Source organism: Lepisma saccharinum, chromosome 22 (assembly GCF_977018435.1).
Source record: "Lepisma saccharinum chromosome 22, izLepSacc3.1, whole genome shotgun sequence".
Taxonomy (NCBI): Eukaryota; Metazoa; Arthropoda; class Insecta; order Zygentoma; family Lepismatidae; genus Lepisma; species Lepisma saccharinum.
In genome coordinates this window covers 8,787,817-8,804,021 of record NC_139250.1, presented here as the reverse complement: position 1 = coordinate 8,804,021, position 16,205 = coordinate 8,787,817, and the positions used below count along the sequence as shown (strand labels likewise).

At 42.3% G+C, this 16,205-nt stretch overlaps 1 protein-coding gene across 2 annotated transcripts in view; it reads left to right on the top strand.

The window, feature by feature from the left end:
- Psa (puromycin-sensitive aminopeptidase) overlaps positions 1-16,205 on the top strand; it is a 208,557-nt gene that overhangs the window by 162,494 nt on the left and 29,858 nt on the right. For both annotated transcript variants that reach the window (XM_083144000.1, XM_083143999.1), the window contains exons 12-13: positions 7,865-7,972; positions 13,756-13,878. In XM_083144000.1, the coding sequence (XP_083000126.1) occupies positions 7,865-7,972; positions 13,756-13,878 (231 nt within the window). The remainder of the gene's footprint in view (positions 1-7,864; positions 7,973-13,755; positions 13,879-16,205) is intronic.

The window sequence follows — 16,205 nt, the reverse complement described above, 5'->3', positions numbered from 1 at the left end:
TGTGAAAATCAGAAAACACTCGACGGTTACAGATAGAAACTATGTTGCACATTGATTGTTCATGGTTTGTGTACATAAATCATCAACCAAACACATATTTCGTGCGACCATGAATGAGGGAGAAAGAAACATAGCAAGAACGGAGCAAAATCAAAATGGCTGCACAAGAATGGTTCATACATCAAGCACAGTCTACGGGGCGTATGTTTGTGTACATGTTTCTGTGGCGTGTGTGTGTACAACTAGTCAGTCATCATGTGGCATCTGAGCGACGTTGACGTGGCCCTAGCAGTTACAATGCTGGAAGGGGGGGAGGTCTATCAGAACAGTGGCGGCTGAGTTTAATGGCCCCTTCTGTGATCGACAGAGCTTAACAAGAGGTACAGAGAAACAGGCAGTTACAAAAGAAGACCAGGACAAGGTCGAAAACGGAAGACAGCACGAGAGGACCGTTATTTGAAACATTGTGTTCTTCGACGCCGGACTGCAACCGCTCAGGATCATAAAAATGATGCTACTGAAGTAAATGTAAGTACTCAGACTGTAAGAAATGGCTTAGGACAGTGGGTCTGCCATCAAGAAGGCCCCTACAGACAATAAGACTTTAGGCTGAGCATAGGAGAAGTCCAGTAGTGTTTGCTCAAGAACACAGAAAATGGCAACTTCGTCATTGGAGGAATGTATTGTTTACCGACGAGTCTCGTTTCCGCCTAACAAACTGTGATGGACGGGTGCGTGTTTATCGTCGCACTGGCGAGCGTCTTACACATGCTGCAGTCCTAGAACGCGACAGATTTGGGACCGGCTCGATAATGGTCTGGAGTGGCATCAGTTTTGACAACAGAACGGACCTTGTCACCATCAGAGGCCGACTTAATGCAGACAGGTACGTTGCGGAGGTATGGTGGATCATGTGATGCCTATTGCAGTGGGTGGAGGCCCAGAGTTTCTGCTGCAACACGATAATGCTACGACACATACTGCAGTGGCCACAAGAAATGTCCTACCCGACCTCCATGTTCGGACAATGGGTTGGCCTGCCAACAGCCCAGATTTAAACCCAATTGAACAATATCTTGGATAGAAGCGTCCGCAACTGCCCAAGAGCCCCCCCAGACCCTACGGGAACTGGAAGTGGCCCTGCAGGAGGAATGGGACAACTTTCCTGAAATTGACATCAGGAGGCTTATCAGAAGCATGCCTCGAAGGTGTGCGGCAGTATTAGTGGCAAATGGTGGTCATACAAAGTACTAAAGTAGTGTTTCATCAAGTGTCTCATTGTAAGGACGTTTCAGTTTGGTTTAGCACCATGGCACACACTTTCGTTTGTAATTGGAATAGTTCAAGTGGCAAGTAAATGACATTTCTGTTCGTTGACAATGAAAGATTGGTGTACTAGAATGTACTTGTGATTTCCCTTACAACGAAATAGTTTATGAAATAAATCACGTTCAAAAGGTGTCCCTCTAATTGTTTTGACTACTACTCGTATAACCATATTTTGACCATGATCTCTGACTTAAGAAGGCTCGGCTTCATCTATAACCGACGTCAGTGCACCTGTTTTTGAATTTTCCTTTCCATTTGAAAAACCGCTATGCTATTCCAAAATCTGAAAAATTGCATATCCTTAGAATTCTTTCTAGAGCATTCATGTTAATCTTCATGTGATTTGCTTTCATTGTTGCCTAGAGCCTAGATATTCTCAGTAGTTTCGTTGTTACGTAAGTCTATTAAACTATTGGTAATATATAGACAACAGCGAAAGCGAACCACACGAAGATTCACATGAATGCTCTAGAAGGAAATCTAAGTAGATGTAATTATTTTCAGATTTTGAAATATCATCGGTTTTTCTGAAGGAGAGGAAAATTCAAAAACTCTACCCTTGCGTCGGCCAAAGGCCCAGAACAGAACGATCAAGGAAGCCAGATCCAGGATTGAAATGGCAACACTGAACCGAAGGCGGCCAACAATTCCAGTAAGAATCGCGTATTGGATATCCGGGGTGTCGTGCCGGGGCCGCGGCTTCAGAGGCGGTGTCTTTGTTCAGAAGCACGTGATCCTGTGTGTCGTGACGCGGCGGGCGCCCTGCACCTCTAATTACCTGCTCCAAGTGCTGTTAATTGCGTTTAGCAGCTAATAGTGTGGCGGCGAAGACGCACGATCCGCTCATGCCCCAGCACGTACCACCCCCGCAAAACACACCAAAAGGAAAAAAATAAAGGCCACAAAAGGGCCTCTTGGGAATTTACTCGACACACCCACTTCATCAAATACAACGCAGCATTGTGTATCGCTTTTGTAAGTTCCACCTACTTTTCCGCCATGCCGGTAGGCCTTTCGAAAACGCCGACGGGAGTTTCTGCATGATTTTGAATTTCAGTGCTTGCTTATTGAGTGCTTTGGGCTTGGATGATCTATGCATCCGCTTGGACGGTTTCGTTTCTGGTAGGGTTGGCTGAGGGAACAATAATCGGTATACCGAAATCCCGTATCAGTATTTACAATGCCGAAATATCTATTCACGTATGATTGTTATTTCTGTTTCACTGATCTTTCGGCACTTCCGCTTCTGATCTTTCTACGTTTCCGAATCATGATCTTTTGTCATTTCCGAATCATGGTCTTTCCCTTTCGACTCTTCCGAATTTTGTGGCTTTTCGACTCTTCCGAATCTTGTGGCTTTTCGACTCTTCCGAATCTTGTGGCTTTTCGACTCTTCCGAATCATGTGGCTTTTCGACTCTTCCGAACCTTATGGTCTTTCGACGTTTCCGAATATCTTGCCCTTTCGACGTTTTACGAATATCTTTCCCTTTCGACGTTTTCCGTGTGTGTGGTTCCTTCTTCCACATCTCTTTAATTTTTGCATTTCATTCCTGAGAATTTAACCAATCGGTGTAAGGTACTTCGACATAACAAATTTATCTGCATTTCAACGTATCAGGAACAATGGTACTCAAGGAACAATGGTTCTCTATGCAGAATTCGAAACCTAACAACTAGGGTGACCAGATATTTGTTGACCAAAAAGAGTATAGTCTATCGGTTGAAGGTGCGCATGCACAAAACATAAAAAGAAAACGGAAATACGGGTGGTTATTTGTTATTGCTTCTATTATAGCTCCTATAAAATAGGCCTACACTCTACAGATTCAAATTACTTATGGGTCTAATGTAATTAGCTAATTACAAATACTTACTCACGAATGGGAACCATCATTCATACTTCTGGGATGATTTTGCTTTCTTGAGTATGTTTAATTCGTCCTTTATTGCCAGTCTAAACCCTTCACAGATCATGTCCACATTGAATATCACTTTCATTACTTGTTCGAGTGTTGACACCAGGAGTGTACTTTTTTCCTCTCGCCAATAAGTTTTAATAACACTGAAGAGTCTTTCACAATCAACATTTGTACCAGGCAGAGTAAAGAAGAATTTTACAAGAAGCACAATCACTTTTAAATTTGACCCAGCCTGTACTGACCTCAACTTGTTTCTTTTCTTTCCCCCCAATCTTCAAGATGTTTTTCAATGGCTTTTGAAATTGCATAGTAAGTGTCAAAAATATCATTATTAGAGCCCGGAAGTTCAGGCATTTATTTTCGTTAAAATAGGCAGGCAAAAAGGCATTTATAATGTGGAAAATAGGCACTAAAATTTAAAAAAACGCAAAATAAACCGAAAAAATGGCACATTTGGAAGTCGCTTACTTTTATATATAATTTCTGGCAACATGTTAAAATATACATTGGGAAGAGCATTTCAATTTTCTCCGTCTTGATTGCACATAACTACAAGGTGTTTTTTTAAGTTCTCAACATTCATTGATAGTCGTCTGTCAGAGAGAATGTTTTTCATAATAGAAAATGATCTTTCTACTTCGACAGAAGTTATTGGAGCATACATAGAACAAGCTAACGTAGCTGGACTCATTTTGGTAACAGCATTTTCATCTTTTAGAATATCACAAATTGTTTTCAATTGTTTCAAGTCCTCATTTGCACTCACTACCCGTTTGCACTTTTCCGCAACAGCTGACCCCTTTTTCCTTGGCACTTCCATCATCTGCTGCATAGATTCCTCGAAGATTTTCATGGATGCTATAAGAGTCTCACCTCTTTTTTCTAGCTTTGTAATTGTCTCTGGCAATGCAAAATAATGTGCAAAAATAAACGACAGTTCATTCTTCAGTTCTGAATAGCACAGGAGTTTTTCACTTCACGAATTGAAGCCGCTTCATTTTCTGGACGAGCATCGATCACCTCACTGATTTTTTCAAGGTTGTTAGCATAATATATAGCTGCTGATATCCAGGTTCCCCATCTTGTCAAGACTGGTTGCGGAGGTAAACTAAGCTCAGGCGTAACTTCCTGAAATTTTCGGGTTCGAGAGGGAGATTTCAGAAATATCTTCTTTGTGTTCGAAATCAACCTCTCCACTTCAGCAGTTAATCATGCACAAGGAAATGTTAACCGAAAGGCAATATCCTAACTCAGCATGAAATACTTTTTTCTCACACTTTTCTCCTTCAACAATGTTGAAACATGCGAGAGTTCAATATTACTTAAATAAGGCGAAAATTATTCACGTAATAAACGGAAGAAAAATAAATGCCAACATTTTTTTTTAAAAAAAATGGTCAAATTTCATTGAAAAAGGCAGAAAAAGGCATTATAATTAAATATAGGCAGTGGGGTCCCAAATAGGCAAAATGAAAAGGCTTCTAAAACATTCGAAACAACATAAAAAACGTATATCCGGAAAAAAATTATCAATATATGCACTAAATAAAAAGAGGCATTTTGCCAAACTTCCGCGCTCTAATCATTATTATTAAATTCCAATTAATTTGAAATATGTTTTGCTTGTTGATGGAATATGAAAATGACTCTTGAAATTGTTCATTGGAAATTCTTGAGTCAAGGAGTAAATACCTCAGTTTGTTGACATCTTGACGTTTTCCGTTCTGTGGATTTTAACGCATATTTACGCGTAAAATAATGAATGAAATTAAATAGCAAGGAAAAGAGTATATTTGGGGATTTTTGCAAATTGAAAAGAGTATAGAGTATATGAACCTGTAAAAGAGTATAATACTCTTAAAAAGAGTATGTCTGGTCACCCTACTAACAACTAAGTCGTGTATCTTCGAAATCAATGCAAGAGCACCCTAGTTTTATACAGTCACGGACATTTCCGGATTATAAGAAACGCATTGACTTTCAATTGAGTCGTTACAATCCAGGGGAATTCGCGATTGCACGTTGGTTGGTGAACAGAATTACGGAAAAACGTGGACTAATTTTCATCAATATTTAATCGGGCTCAACCTGCAAAACATTGATATTCCTTGTGGACTTCTGTGAGTAGGTGAAGAGGAAATTGCACGCGTTCATACGACCTCATCACACCGAAGCAGGAAGGCCTGTTCACAATCGGGGACAGAAGTCATCAAGTGCATAATGACTGATTAACGACCTATCTCGGATCTTTCATCTACCATATGCTGTTCTAATAGGGGGATTACCCTCAAGGGTCGCGTTATTTGTCCAGCACTAAGCGTGCAGGAACCATGCACATTCGTTTGCACGACGCTGGTTATCTTGCTCCTCCCTTGTTTTCATCGTTGCCATGACGCGTTGAATGACTGTGACCCCGAGGGTCAAGTATTGTTTTCCGGTAATGTACAGAGCAGGCTTGTTGGTGGGAAAGTTGCGTTTTCTTTGCAGGTGTCCAGGTGTCTGTGAGTGTTCTTTGGTCCTGTATTTCCCCCACCCTCTTGCGTGTCTTTTGTACCCCTTTAGGTTAATCGCGACGATGAAGTCAAGACAGGCATTAAAGAAAATGTGTGCATGTTTCGGGTTTCGAACCCAGTATCCCGGACGTCATTGTTGATTTTTGTAATTTAACGTCATTTTTCTGCCACTTTTGGATATTCGCGACGATGCGGACGAGGGATGATAAGAATTTGATCAAGGGACACTCACAAAGAATACCCACCCATCCTCAGGTCAGGATTCGAACCCTGTATCGATGTTTTATTCATGTTTTGCTCCGTGTTTGTTTTAAATTGGTGTTTCCATCCTTGTGGACTCTCGAATGTAAAATTGAATTTTTATGCGAAATAGGGTAAGTCCCTAATTCGAAAAGTGGTTACCCCCCCCCCCCTCCCCCTTAGCGTAGCGAGGGGAAGGGGGTCGTTTACTCTCGTGTCTCTCCAAAAATATCGTTCATAAGACAACCCAAAGCTCCTGCGAAATCTCAGTAACAACTTTGAGGAAAAATCACCTCCTTGAGGATGGATTCTAGACTCCTAGCTCAACCTCATCGTCATATTTCCCGTTTAATTAGCGTGTCCTTCATTGATTGCACCACATCACCGGCACCATTGTTGCACCACGTGACATACCCTTCACCCAATTGCGATTTGCCTCGGGAGCTTACGGCGACGCGTGCCCCAGCAAATAGTCCCTCGCGCTGCTTGTACAGGTACGAAGGTCGACTCACCTCCGGGGGCCCATAGTAACACTTGATGTTTAACAAGGCATTCGATGATTTCTGTTTGTTGAACTGCCGCCTCCCCCTCCTCTCCTTAATGCGGTGAGATAAGTAAAGCACGTTGAATAAATGTTGCCTTAAAGCGTCCTTGTTAGCTCTTTCGAGAGCAGCTTTCCGCCCAGTCGTTTATTCTGTTGCCCAACTGGTTACCTGGGGGCCTCGAAAAGCGGCTAACTTTTAAAATGTTATATCACCCGCCATTGTGTTACAAGGACAATTACGAGCCGTTCACACTAAAAAGACAATAAACGTAACAATGAAAGTATGCACACAAAGGTCAAGAAGTGTTCGCATGCGAAGACTCATCCATATTTGTCTTAAAGCGCCTTTGCATGTTCTCAGTTTGATATCGGGACTAATTGTACGCCCGAGGGATAGTTTTATGTAGAGGGAGATTATTTCCGGAACATCTTTGGCTGTTACGCATTTGAAGCTCTGGAACGAGTCACAACTTTCGAAGCAGCCAATCAACCAAGCGAGGCGCTGACGTCATCTCAACCTAGAACCTATCGCTAGTCCCTTTGCTCAGGCTCTGCACACCCACTAGGCTAGCTAGACACACTCGCTCAGTCTGCTGGAGATGTTCCAAAAGTAATTGGACTCTACTTCCATGCAGGATTCTAAAAATCTATAACTATTAAAGCAATCGGTTTATTACAACGAAATATTGTTTGTTGCACAGAGGAAACTCTAAAATTAATGTTTGATGTGGTTTTGTTCACCGCCAGATCTCCAGCTGGGCACCATTCACGTCCAAATACTCTTGCAATCTTAGTTCGAATCCGAGAATTGCATTCTGACGGTGCTCGTGTGGAATCTTGTGAATCACACCACGTATCTTGAACTTCGGGTCGTCAAGATCTGTCAGTTTCTGTGCATATAGCTGGGTCTTGACATGTCCCCACATGTAAGGTCTGGCGACCTTGCGGGCCAAGGTGTGGGGATGAAAGTAAAAATAAAAACATGTTCGATCCTTCCTTCCTTGGCTTGACAAGCCGTCTTTCCTGGCATGAATTCCGCATCTCTCTCTCTCTCTCTCTCTCTCTCACACACACACACACACACACGCGTACATGCATATATTCAATTTGGCATGAACAGTCCAAATGACAAGCCGAGACAGTATGTGGTTGTGGAGACCTTAACATGAGGTTCGTAGTTTCGTCTGTGTTGTCAACTGGGACAATGCATAGTTTCTTAGCCAAGGTGGTTCTGTCTGTAAGAATCTGTTATATTCCAACATGTTGTTACTATTTTGTATACAGTGACTGTATTAGCCATTCTCTTTATCATTGCAGTTGTACCGAGAAGCCGATCTCCATGAGGAGAAGGATAGGATATCTCGCGCTCTGGGTGCCATCAAAGACGAAGCAGTTTTGAGAAAAGTCCTACAGTTTGCCATGTCGGTGAGTAGCGCCATTGTAATATTAGCTTTTGCGAAAATATTCGCGATAGAGGTCAATTCACATTGAGCCGTTGTGTGTGTTCCGGTATTTGACGTCCTTTTTGTAACTTTACGTACAACCTTAGTGACAATGAAGTTCGACCAGTCACAAATATAGGAGTGCGTTGTGAAAGAAGGAGAACACATGCATATGCTGAACATATTTTATTCAGCAGTCTACATGGAACAAAGGAAAACATAAATTTCCGCTGCAACGCAGCAATGTATGGTGTCCACACAAAATAAAACATTTTCGTCCATCTACACGTGACATTGAAGTTCGACCACTGTTAGAGGGGATCCTGTTTACCATGGTGTGACGCCGTCCCGTCGGCGAATAACTGTGGCAATGCGTCGGGGCATGCTGCGGACGAGTCGTTCAATGTATTCCACATCGATGCGGTGCCATTCCTCCTGCAGGCAGGCGATAAGAGCAGCCACTGTCGTGGGTCCCCTCTGTTGCACACGTCGCTTAAGAACACGCCACACATTCTCAATGGGCGAGAGGTCGGGACTCGATGGTGGCCATGGCAGAGTTCGCACGTGATGGCGAGTCAACCATTCTCTTGTCAGCCGCGCTGTATGAGGCCTGGCATTGTCGTGTTGAAAGATGAGACGCCGCCTGTGGAACAGGTGCCTTCGCACTGTGGGAAGATGCCGCTCCAGTATGCGTGTATAGGCGTGTGCATTCACAATGCCCTCACAGACGTGTAGTGGGCCAATCCCAGTTGCCGTCATGCATCCCCATACCATCACTGACGCAGGTTTCTGTATCCGACGTGCATAACATTTTGCTTCATTCTGTTCCTCCTTCCGACAAATGACTGTTTTCCGTATTTTCCCGTACACAACATTGAAAATGGATTCGTCCGTCCACAAAACCCTGTTCCACTGCCGAAATGTCCATCCCCGGTACATTCGTGCCCACCGTAGTCGATTGCCTTTGTTCAACGTGGAAAGGAAGGGTTTACGTTTCGCCTTGTACACTCGGTAACTGCATCGCTGTAGGTAACGGCGAATGGTTCTGGTTGACACTTGAATGTGAAAGCGTTCTCGAGTCCACAGTCGTAATTCGGCCACAGAAACATGATTGTTGGTCTGGATATAGCGCCTAAATATCTGTAGGTCACGCACGCTCAGCAGGCGTTTTCGACCGGGGGCCTTACCTGGCTCTGTAGTACCCGTATTTTGGTGGTGTTTGATGATGCAGCGGACGGTTGACTTGGGTAAGTTCAGTTGGCGCCCTATTTCCCGTTCACTGAGTCCATCCCGTTGCAACTCCACCACTCTTCTCCTCACGGTGTTGTCAATAGGTTTGCCCCTGGCCATGGTGATGATGCACTGCGGTTCCTCGGTGCACAGCACGCGCTTATATACGGCGGACTCCCTTATCGTGTCCGTGACGTCATGCTTCCGTCGAATACGCACTATCTGGAATTTTTCCGTATTTGTCTGGTGCCTGGTCGAAGTTCAATGTCACGCGTATAGTTCCCCGTTTTCGTTCTTTACGTGACCTTGGGTGCAACATGCTGGGATCACGATTCTTGCCTGCTCACACGCCTCCTATTACACACATGCGTCACTTCTGCGGGTCACCAATTCCACCGCCTATGCCTCTGTGCATTTAATCACGTATTCCTTTCTGGTCGAACTTCATTGTCACCAAGGTTGTAAATCGCGACGAAGATTATGTGAACCAGGCGAAGGGACGTGATGCGACATTCATAAGTTTTCAGCTTTAAGTATTTGCCTAAAACAAGTTACTTTTACTATGTTAGATCTTCAGAAACACCAAGACGATGTCTACGTTATTGGGCGATCTCTGCTTTTAGGATATCTACTAGGGATGGCCCGGATATCGAATAATTTTCTTTCCGGATATCGGCTATTTGATATCCGAATTATCCGATGTGTCCTGATACCTGAATGTGTGCATTATTCGGACAGTTTTATCCGTTTTACGGCCTATCCACATATTCCTCGTCATTTTCGTATTTCACCGTTCGGATTTATTACAAACCCTTCACCAAAACTGTTCTATCCAGATATCCGAATTTTCAAGCAGGGCTCGAAAAATCCCGGTCGCCAGGTCGCCATGACTGTGATCTTTTGCTGTATTATGTACGAAATTTTGAAGATTCTTTATTTCCGTGGGCGATGTTCAGCCTGAGGCTGTTCTGCCACCTAACCCGTGTCATGGAGTATGGCCAATATTTAAGCACATGTTGCGTGCGTCTGTTGACAAAATTTCGACCTGCTAGTGTTTCCATTTACGGAGAATATGTACCAAAAATGGCACTTTTCACCACTCAACCCATAAAATCGCCAGTCAAAAATCTATCAAATGCTGCACATGATCAATATTGGTCGCAAATGACAGATTGACATGGCATCCGACATCTAATTATAACCCTTTGATAATTTCTTACATATTTTTCTCACTCAAAAATGCATTTCTGGAAAAATTTTAACACTGCCTTTCTCCAGTTATTAATTTATCTAATTTTATGTGTGGCGTAAACTGATAATTTTTTAGCATTGAAAAATATCTCAATGGATGAGGCTTTGTAATGCAGAAAAACCGGTGTAAATATCTCTTACGCTTTCCAAGATATACATTTTCAAAAGTTTGGGTTGCGCGACTTTTGAAACACCGTAGTATTCACAATTGCTAGTAGGGGGTTTCCTGGCGCCTAGCTCTGAAGATCATTTTTCGAGCACTGTTTTCAAGTTATGCGAATTCTCGGATATCCGGAAACGGATATGCGATAATTTGAAATCTAAATATCCGTTATCCGGATTTTGTGACCGTTCCTAATATCGACTCTTACAGTGCAATTTTGTGGCAGCAATGTGCACCAATGAACTTAAACACTGCCATGAGCAGCCATCTCTCTTTTCGACTTTTAACACGAGAACCAGAGGTCAAGCTGTAAACCTTGCATGAGGGGTACTACATGACGTATTGGCTAACAATAAGTGGACCGAATCGTGGTAATAGCGTACGATTGAACCTTTCGGAACGTCTGAAAGAGTGCGGAAGTATTTCACCAACTCCATGAACGATCACCTCTCTTCCATTCACAGTCGTTGGCTCCCTGAGTTTATTACCTGTTATTAAGAGCAATTGCACGCCTCCTCCCCTGCAGCATGTCCAATCGATGTTTGAGGGTAATCGATTTTTAGCGTTGGCCCTCGAGAGTTGATGAATGGGTTCGAGAGTCGATGGGAAAAGCCGTAAAGCTTAATTGCTCTCGGTTCAGGTCGCAGGGGAGCGTGGTTATGTGCGAAGCTCGCAGAAATTGGCGCATTTTGGTCGTTAAATATCGTACGAGCATAGCGGTAGCTGTTCACGAGCGATCTTTGACTTCTTTCTGATCGATGCTGTCTGAACCATCGCGGTTGAAGTTGGCTCTAACTCGATGGTGAACAGATAGACCCTTCGCTTCACGGCTTTGTCCAAACTGGATTTTGCATCTTTGATTATTATTTATGTCATCTTTAAGAGCCGACCTCCTTAGCGGAGTTGTTAGCACAGCGCGCTACGAAGCCAGGAGTCCCGGGTTCTCATCCGGTTAGCCAAAAGTGGCAGAAGAGCGAAGTAAAATAAACCAAATAATTCAGTCAGTCAATCATTGGTTAGGAATATCAATAGATTCTTAAGATATTGGGAGGGCCAGGCCCAACTGAGGTTATGGAGCACCGATTTTTATTATGCTGGTCCATTCATGGTCAAATACATAAAATTTCCACCCCTGGAGAATGACGTCACTTTCTTAATTGATTCATTGATCGATTTGGTGTAATTTACTTCTCTTTTCTGCCACTATTGACTAATAGCGAAGATAAGGATGAGTGATGATATGAAATTGATGAAGGGGCATTCACCAAGAACATCCATGCGGAGGCTGGAATTCAGCCAGGTGCCCCTGGCATCGTAGCGTGGTGTGCTAACCACTCCGCCACGGATGCCAGTAACGTTACTTTCTTATTTTTCAAGAAATTTATGATTGGCCGAGTCTCGACTTTACAGAGGGTCGTCTCGTACCGGCCCTCGACTCGAAATAAGAGTCCTGATAATTGAATTAATTAATTATAACTTTTTGGGCGCGTCGGCACATGTGGGCATTTTGCACCCTTCAAAATGTACGAGGAAAATCCTCTTACCTTGAGAAAAGTTAAAAAGGGATTTACACAGGACATATACAACACATTAAAAAGGCAAGGAGAGATTAAAAACTTCCTCAGGAATACTGCAATATGCCGCTCTTCTCAAAAAGCTAGAAACCTTTGTCAAAACACTGTTATCTCCCAACACATGATAAATAATTCGAGGTGACGACACAAAGACTAATTACAAAAAAATCCGACAAGGCGGAATAAGATAAAATAATATATGAAAATCGCGCCCATACAAAAATCTGTGTAAATCGCGACCAGTTTAAGTATTCTTTCCTAGCGACTACCTGGTCACCATGAGTCACGTTCCAATGCATTGGGATTTCCCCCCACTTTATCCTTTACATCCTAGAGTTCAGTTCAGTTCGTGCGGCTTGTGTGTTTATGTTGTTATATGTTCGATATCGAAATGACAACGACTAGCCACGGTAAGCCATTTGCCCACTATGAAGGATGGATCGTAAAGAGGACTAAAGAAGACGGGACTGTGATTTGGCGTTGTTCAAAACAGAGATCAACCTAACCTAACCTAACTTAAAGTCCGCGCGTTCATTATATCCCCAGTGTTTAACAAAGGGAGCGGTACTGTTTGTTAAAAGAGACACCCAAGTGGGCGGTTTTCTCTTGAAGTAGAAGCAAAGAAACTGGAGTAGGAAAGCGATGTTGCCAAATTGAAGAAGAGATAAAGAGGAAAAGCAGAAGGAAATGGTAAAGAAAAAAGAAAGAGAAACAAAATTAAAGTATATGGAAAGATAAAAGAAATACAGATAAAGATTAAAAAGGAAGTGTTTAAGGGTATTATCGAAGGGGTGGGCGCGCTCCGTCGACTCGAAGGCAGCCGGTCGTTAACGTAGCTAGTGCGTCGACTATACGTTTTTGTGCCTCAGAAACATAGGTATCTAAAAAAGTTCTATTCCCACTACTTTTTACGAAGAGGACGGTGACATCAGAGCTTGTTTGAAAGCAATATCCTACATCCAAAAACTTGAGTAAATGGAGTAAAACTTGAGTTCATGGCCCTAAAGTTAGAAGTATAGAAATAAAAATGTACATAATGTAAATAGTAACTTATTAAAAAAAATCCAATATTGACGATGCTTATAAGCTGATTTTTAACACGCCAAAATGACTAATCAAAGCCTGGATAAAGTGTGACGGGAGTCAGTTTTATTTGAAAAATATGATTAATTGACAGGTAGGGACCGTACTGGGCGCTATTTTCGCTGGGCGCATTTTACAGGACACCAAGCATCGTTTCCATTCACAAACGACTCTTATCTGAGCACTTATCAGAACCTTCTTTAAACTTGACGATGCGCTAAGAATTGAAAGTAAATTAAGTTTGTTTGGTAGTAAGTTTATAAAATATTTGATATATTTTAGCGAGTCGATCAGTATCTCGTACAAATCGGATTGATTATTGAATATTCGCATCCATATTCAATATTTGATGCATTTCTGCAGCTTTTATTCACTATTTTGCGTTAATTAATGAGTTTACTTTTCTATGTGCATGCAGGTGTACGTTATTGGAGATTCAATGCGCATTTTCAATTTTCTTCGCAGGAGGAGGTAAGATCGCAGGACTCAGTGTTCGTCATAATATCCGTCGCGGGAACGAAGGTGGGACGAGAATTGGCGTGGAAGTTCTTCAAAGAGAACTGGAAGAAACTCATGGATCGTTATGAGGTAAGTGATTGGTAGTTGGAGGTTTCTAAAGTAGTACTTTTTGTTTTGTAGGAGGTGGGAAAGAATTATTTAAAAACAGAACATTAGCATGCAGTCTTGCTTGGACATTTCTAAGAACAAAGGCACACAAGGCGTTTTATATCCCATTCCACATACGTGCCACATACATAGTGGCAGCGCTGCTGTCTTTGGTACTCCCTGCAGAATTTACATAAACGGGGTCCACAATTTTTAGCTGTATTTTCCTTTACGTGAGGTTTTTACACGAAATAGAAACTATATATTTAAATTTGCACACACTGGAGATGTGTTACATAGAAATTAAGCGAAAAATGCAGGCTTGATCAGGATTCGAACCTGGTCTCTAGTCGTTAGCTCAATTCGTAGAGCGATCGCATGGTATGCCACAGAATTGAACGATGAGGACAACACAGTGAACTTCCAAAAAAAATAGCTTGTAGTGATTGTTAGGAATGTACACTGTATAGCCAAAAGTCACCGGACACCCAGTGCTGTTCAATCCAAAGACAACAGTCAGGTAAGTAATAAGATTTTGGACCTCCCTTCGCTATTATTACAGCAGGCTTTCCACTAAATTATGGTATATTGCTGGTGGATTGTTTCCGATTCGTCCTGTAGCCTCGTGAATAGTTAATAGGTGGTTTTCGGTGGAGTGAGTCTGGCACGCAACCGGCGCTCCAGTTCATCCCAAATGTGTTGTATGGGGTTCCAGTTGGGGCTTTGAGCGGGCCAGCCAAGCATATTCACCTGAATGTCCTCAAACCACGATGCAATGGACCCTGCTTGATGGACAGGGGCATTATCGTGCTGATAAGAGAAAAGGGGGCCATTCCAAACTGTTGCCACAATGTGGGCAGCATGCTATTGTCTAAAATGACCTCATAAACACCACTCCTCATGTTGCTGTTGACCAAAAATAATGACCGGAGCCCAGACCAGGAAAAACAGCCACGGACCATGACACTGCCGCCACGTTCACTTGGGTGTCCGGTGGATTGTGGCTATTAGTATATTTATTGAATTGACAGGGGACCCTTTCATCAATGGAGGATTTTTTCAATTTGAATGTAAATGATATTGAATATTAATTTTCATATCAAGTTTCACATTGGGGAATTTTGTATACTGAATGAAAGCTTTGCAACATTGGGGAATTTTGTATACTGAATGAAAGCTTTGCAACATTGGGGAATTTTGTATACTGAATGAAAGCTTTGCTTTTACGTTATTGAAACCTTCGTCACACAACTCCATCAAGGAGTTGTTAAAGGCACGATCTCGGCCATATCTTTTGGAGGAGATGTGATCCGCCTTTACTACCAAAAGTTGCCCCAGAGGCTAGGTGAACCCCAGAGACGCTCATCTACCCAGAAATCGAACCCGGATTTCTCACGTGGCAGTCTGATGCCCTTCCGAATGGACCACCGCGGTTCCCACATGCTGGTTCAACACTGAAATTTTGGAACTTCCACCAGGGATCGAACCTGGGATCGAGAGCGCTAACCAGTCAGCTAAGCGGGAGCTCTCACATATCAGCGTTTTCTACATCGGGAATAGAAATTGCCTCCCCCTTTCCGCTGTTTCATGTCGGCGTGTTTTTTAATATTTGTCAATTTTTACAAACTCTACCTTACTAGTAGAGCATGTATGGAATGAATCGCATAAAATAATACAACACAAATAGTCAAAGGAAAATAAAATAAACCTGAGTTCAACCAAATGTAGCTACCATTTTTTTCCCGAGAAATAGAGTATAAAATAGAACACAAGTTGGGGAATAGTAGGGATGTGCCGAAGCCGATTACAGATGTATGAAAATCGGCCGAAATTGACACATCGGCATCGGTATGGGAATCGGCAAAAATCCGATATTTAAACCGGTACAGATTACACTAGAGTTTTTACCTTCTAATAAGTTTTATATTCTAGTTTTGTAAGATTTATTGAAAATTTGGTTATGATTCGTCATTATTGTCGAGTTTTTGTAATAAAATTATTGCAAACTCATACAGAGGATCGGAAATAAAATAGTACATTGCTAAACCAGGATCTGCTGTTGTATTGGAAATTCAAATATGAATATTCAAACCTGAAGCAAGTCCTGAGAAAATACTTGGGCATACCTGCTGCATCAGTATTCAGCGAATGAGTGTTCAGTGTTGTTGAACAGATTTGAGATAAGAGAAGAAGTAAGTTACTTCCTGAAGTGCTTCCAAATCTCGTGTTTCTGAAGTTGAATCTGGCAGAACATGAATTAATTTTGCATTTCAAAGAACTGCTTGTGTACTAATGTTTAATCTCTTGAG